Source organism: Sinocyclocheilus grahami, unplaced genomic scaffold, assembly GCF_001515645.1.
Source record: "Sinocyclocheilus grahami isolate Dianchi unplaced genomic scaffold, SAMN03320097.WGS_v1.1 scaffold39.1, whole genome shotgun sequence".
NCBI lineage: Eukaryota > Metazoa > Chordata > Actinopteri > Cypriniformes > Cyprinidae > Sinocyclocheilus > Sinocyclocheilus grahami.
Window position 1 is genome coordinate 1,510,654 of NW_015505218.1, and position 6,121 is coordinate 1,516,774.

Genomic DNA, 6,121 nt, shown 5'->3' on the forward strand with positions numbered 1-6,121 from the left:
ATACATACATACATACATACATACATACATACGTTTTTATTAAAACATTTTCTTATGAGGATGAAGGTCAGTGCAAAAATGCAAATATTAATAGTCTTAACTATTAAATATTGCTACTTGATACCACACAGGGTTATCATTAACTAAAACTTTTAAATAAACAAACAAACAAATGTTACTTGAATCACTAAACTTTAACTGAAATAAACTATAAAAAAAAAAAAAAAATCTTATTTCAGCTAGTTGCCAAGGAAACATTTCTAATTTCTGTTTAACTTGAAGTACTAAAAAAAAAACTACAACAAAAACTAAAATAATAATAATAATAATAAATAATACAAACTTTATTACATATTTAAAACACACACGCAATTTCTAAAATCAAAGTGAAAACTAAAAATATTAACGAAAACTATAATAGTATATCAATGATACTACATACTACATGTCACATTATTCTTGGTCAATGTCTACAAACAAGGATTTCTGTAAAAAGTATCACTATTATATTATTTTATATACTGTATTAAATATGAAATTAAATATATAAACATTTTTAAAGGGAGAAATGTCATAGCATAAAGTTGAACAGAATGTGTAGGGACAAATTTTGCCTTAAAGCATTTATATAAATATATAAATAATAACTCCATAGGCAGTGAAAGCATGGCATATTAATTATAATAAAAGTAAAATGATGACGAATGAGGACATGCATGACTGACATTCTGGCATAAAATGTGTTACATACATTAGTGAGTGCATTAGAGTGCATACATTAGTGTTTAAAAAAAAAACACTAAAAGTGCACACTAAACAGATCAAATCAATTTCAGAATCCTGCTAATTTTGGTAGTAGTAAACTAGCACTTTTTTTCTGTAACATTTTAGATTGAACTGAAACTGCAAAAAGACACTTGCAAATATCCAGCACTAAAACACTTTTTTTTTTTTTTTCCCAATTACTGCTGAATCCTTACCCTGATTTTAAAGCGCTCTCGAATGCCCGCCCTCATGGCAAATGTGGAGCCAGGCAGCAGAGGCAGACACATGCATTCCCCATACTGATGGGCCAGACTCAGGTCCAAACAGCACGGCACAAACGCACCCATCAGAACTGCACAGAAGAGGAGAGAGATGCTATGAAACACGGGTTGGGATCTGTAGCATGAGCTTATCTGTAATTAATTTAACACCTACTGCAAAAAAAAAAAAAAAAAGGATTCAATTCTGATAAATATGGCTTTGAAAGATAAATCAATGTCCTTGGAAAAAGCTGAATTTTGTTTAATGCCCAGATTTACTTTAAATTAATGGAAAATCGTTAACAATTTATAATCATTAAAGGATTAGTTCACCCAAAAATGAAAATTCTGTCATTAATTACTCACCCTCGTGTTGTTCCAAACCCGTAAGACCTTCGTTCATCTTCAGAACACAAATTAAGATATTTTTGATGAAATCTGAGGGCTCTCTGACCCTCCCATAGACAGCAAGGTAACTACCACGTTCAAGGTCCAGAAAAGTACCAAGATGATCGACAAAGTAGTCTGTGTGACATCAGTGGTTCACCTGTAAAGTTACGAAGCTACAAGAATACTGTTTTGGGCAAAGAAAACATAAATAACGACTTTATTCCACATTTTCGTCTCTACTGTGTCACTTGTGGACACGCGTTCACGACAGTATCATGACGCGAGCGTATGGCGGTGAAAATGTGGAATAAAGTCGTTATTTATGTTTTCTTTGCCCAAAACAGTATTCTTGTAGCTTCGTAACTTTACAGGTGAACCACTGATGTCACACAGACTACATAGACAGCAAGGTAACTACCACGTTCAAGGTCCAGAAAAGTACCAAGATGATCGACAAAGTAGTCCTTTACAGTTGAACCACTGATGTCACACGGAATACTCTGTCGATCATCTTGGTACTTTTCTGGACCTTGAACGTGGTAGTTACCTTGCTGTCTATGGGAGGGTCAGATAGCCCTCAGATTTGATCAAAAATATCTTAAATTGTGTTCCGAATATGAACGAAGGCCTTACGGGTTTCAAACAACACAAGGGTGAGTAATTAATGACAGCATTTTTGGCTGAATAACCCTTTAAGGAATGTCATTAACTTTTAATGACTGTGTAATGGCACACAATCACTGGATTAGGAAAACAACCGTAATTGCTTTATGCTTATAATGAATAGTAATACATGGTGGAGTATTAAGCCACTATATAGCTGTAATACATTTAAAAAAAAAAGATTTGTACGTAATTTATGTGGTTAAGTAATTTATGTGATTTGTAAAGTATTTCATCCGAGGAAGCAGGATACTCTGTATTATTTTGGACAATTTTAGTCATAGTGACAAACTACAGTAATACAATACAAAATCAAAGTATTTAAGGACACATTTTATAATTAATAATGTAATCAAGAAATGTAATAAAATAATAAGGGAAACACTTCCATTTAGGGACCAATTCTCAGTATTAACTAGTTGCTTATTAGCATGCATTTACTAGCATATTGACGGTTTATTCGTACATATTAATGCCTTATTCTGCATAACCATTTTAGATACCTTAATCCTACCTCATACCAAAACTTAACAACTACCTTACTAACTATTAATAAGCAGCAAATCAGGTAAAAAAATAAAAAATAATAATAGTAAGAATTCAACCCCAAAATAAAGTGTGAGCATAATGAGTTTTATACTCAGGAATTTGTTTTCTATATTTTTACACAAGACCAAAATGTGATGGCAAGGGCCCATCTTGGTCCCAAAAGATAAAGATATACAGCTATGGAATTCTGTGTGCAATTTGTCAATAAAGTTCAATCTCAATTACTGGTATAGAGAGGCAGAGGCTTCATGGACAGACTTACGATGAATAAGCTGCTGCGTTAGATTTTCAGAGGCTATAAATATATTAGACCAAATTGTGTCCCACTGGAGTTCCGGGCCAGTTTCATTATTTTGAAATAGAAAAAAAGTTGTTTTCTCCATTACCAAAACTGAAACAAGGCAAAGTCAAATTATTGGTCGAATTACGGTCTTAAAAATTATGGAAGTCTGTTTTTTTTTTTCCTGAGCATACTTAGGACTCTCTCTGTTTTGACTTTATATCTCAGAATGTTAATTCAAGTCAATACAATTTTAACTCCTAAACGACTTTAAGTCTTGTAGTTGCGACTGACAATAAAAATAGTTTTCTCCATTACCAAAACTGAAACAAGGCAAAGTCAAATTATTGGTCGAATTACGGTCTTAAAAATTATGGAAGTCTGTTTTTTTTTTTCTGAGCATACTTAGGACTCTCTCTGTTTTGACTTTATATCTCAGAATGTTAATTCAAGTCAATACAATTTTAACTCCTAAACGACTTTAAGTCTTGTAGTTGCGACTGACAATAAAAATCTCACAATGTGACGGTTTTTCATAACTGCAAACCTAAATCTCTTCTAACTTGACTTTTTTTTATTGCAACTTTATATCTTTCAACTGTGACTTTGTTTCTCGCAATTGCGAACTTGGAGCTCTCCCAATTTTGACTTTGAATCTAAAAATCTGACTTCATTTCCTGCAAAGTGAGTTTAAGTCTTTTAAGTCAGTTGAGGCTCTGTTGCTCATAGTTGCGACTTTATATCTCACAATGCGACTGTTTCTCACGATTGCGAACTTAGGTCTCTGCCAGTTTGACTTTATATCTCCAAACGGCAAAAAAAAGCATGTCTTAAAGCAGGCGGTAATTTGCGCTACTCTTGGTAGATTGCGCTGGTCATCGTGATCCGTGCTGCGTCTGTGTTCTTTACTGTGCGCATTGTCGGTAAATCACACGCAAAATGTTCCCGTCCCATCGCCGCTTTTATTGAATTGTGCTCTTATGCTAATTTGCCCGTTTAGTAAATCTGGCCCTTTAAGTCTTGCAGCTGCGACTGACAATATTGCTTTAGATCTCGCAATGTGGCTTTTTTACATAATTGCAAATTATGAAAATAATCCTAAATCTATTCCGATTTTTACCTTATATCTCACAATGTTACTTCATACGTGTCACAATTTGAGTTTGAAGTCTTGCAGTTGCGACTTCTTAACTCTCAATGTGACTGGTTTTCTTAATTGTGACTTGTGATTCTCGTAATTGCAAACTTATTTCTCCCAATTCGGACTTCAAAATTACACAATGCGACTTCATATATTGCCAATTGAGTTTGTCTTGCAGTTGCGACTTTTTTCATAGTTGTGACTTTATATCTCACAAAGTCCCCGGTTCTCACAACTGCAACCTTATACTGTATCTCTCCCAATTTTCGATTGTAAACCTCTAAAGGTTGCTTTATACGCCACAATGCGACTTCATATTTTGAAAAGGGAGTTTAAATGTTGTATTTGCAACTTTGTTTCTTGAAGCATTCACTTTAAACTCATAAGACTTTAGATCTCATAATGGCTCTCAAGCACTTCCTCTTACATGTGCTGGTGTCAGCGCACACGTCAAACAGTCCTGTGCTCCAGTCTCCTCCTGTTTGAGTGATAGTGGTCACCGTTGTCGTGGTCACTCCGAGGCCAGGTTGAGTCAGAACAGGAAGTTCCATCTTCTCATTACCTGTTGGTTTTGCTTCAACATCTTTTCCACCAGAACCGTCCATTTGGTTTTGAAGGTGATGTGCAAAACGCAGCTTCAGAACAAAAACACAGACGTACAATCCTTTAAAAAGGTGAGTAAAACGGAAGTCCCTGGAAGCTTTGAAAGTACTGTGACATTAAACAAATGAAATGCACACTAATGAGATGAACACTTACATGGTGAATGTCAAAGTGGCTCAGAACAATCCCTCACGATGACAACAGACAGGGGTGAGTTTCCTATGGTGACAGTGGTGTGTTCTTTCTGATAGCCGCTTGGCCAAGAAGCCCTGACAGAAAGCTGCTGTGAGCTGATAAGCCTTCATACACACATCTTTTCCACCAGAACCGTCCATTTGGTTTTGAAGGTGATGTGCAAAACGCAGCTTCAGAACAAAAACACAGACGTACAATCCTTTAAAAAGGTGAGTAAAACGGAAGTCCCTGGAAGCTTTGAAAGTACTGTGACATTAAACACATGAAATGCACACTGAGATGAACACTTACATGGTGAATGTCAAAGTGGCTCAGAACAATCCCTCACGATGACAACAGACAGGGGTGAGTTTCCTATGGTGACAGTGGTGTGTTCTTTCTGATAGCCGCTTGGCCAAGAAGCCCTGACAGAAAGCTGCTGTGAGCTGATAAGCCTTCATACACACACACACACCTCTCAAGTGCATTCAAATAGTCACAAACAGAAATGTATCACACACAACAGCAGATATAATTCAGAATTCCTCTCAAATACAATTATACAACATACAATCAAGCATTTTTGGGACTGCTGGCCTACTTACATGTATCCCACTGGTTTGTACAATTCACACACACACAACAATATTAAACAAAAGCTTGCAAATGACACCTCAAATATGCAACAAGAGCTTACCAGCGATGCAGCCTGTGTGATGTTACAATGCAGAATTGCACGTTCTCTTGAGGTTAATGTCTCGCATCACTTCCTTCTGCACCACAGCTAACGCACATCGAACTGGGTCACATTCACTAATGAAGCATTGCATGTAGCTGTCATATGTAGAACGGCTCGCTTATATGTTTGCCACCCAAGTCTGTACAAATGCATGCAAGCGCCCATCTGAATGCGTTTCTTTGTGGCTGATCTCATCTCCACTCGCATCTGACTGTAAAAATGAGCCGTCTACATATCTGCTACGGCCTGCTTGGCTGGAAAATAGTTATATCCCTCATAGCGCTTCCTAGATGGCACATTTTCAGTGCTATGCGTGTCTGAATTTAGTTTTTTTTAACATGACTTAAAGAAAATTAGTATTTTCTTACCTCAACCAAAGATATTGGGAGACTATCAGATTAGTGATCATCAAATATGGTTTTATTGAAGTAGCCACTAGTTATTTATCATTAAAAAATACACTAAAACATTAATATTGTGAAATATTACAATAATAAAAAAAAGTTTAAAGTAGTATATATATATATATATTTTTTTTTTTTTTTTTTTTTTTTTTT

The 6,121-nt window shown here is 35.5% G+C and overlaps 1 protein-coding gene across 1 annotated transcript in view; it reads right to left on the reverse strand.

Annotated features, from left to right (window-relative positions):
• The window catches only part of LOC107581977 (glutaredoxin domain-containing cysteine-rich protein 2-like), a 52,226-nt gene extending 47,317 nt beyond the window's left edge, over positions 1–4,909 (reverse strand). Inside the window, exons 1-3 of the mRNA XM_016267673.1 lie at positions 4,808–4,909; positions 4,476–4,683; positions 981–1,117 (exon numbers count right to left, since the gene is read on the reverse strand). Coding sequence (XP_016123159.1) covers positions 981–1,117; positions 4,476–4,653 — 315 coding nt within the window. The 5' untranslated portion in view covers positions 4,654–4,683; positions 4,808–4,909. The remainder of the gene's footprint in view (positions 1–980; positions 1,118–4,475; positions 4,684–4,807) is intronic.
• Positions 4,910–6,121: the final 1,212 nt, after the last annotated feature.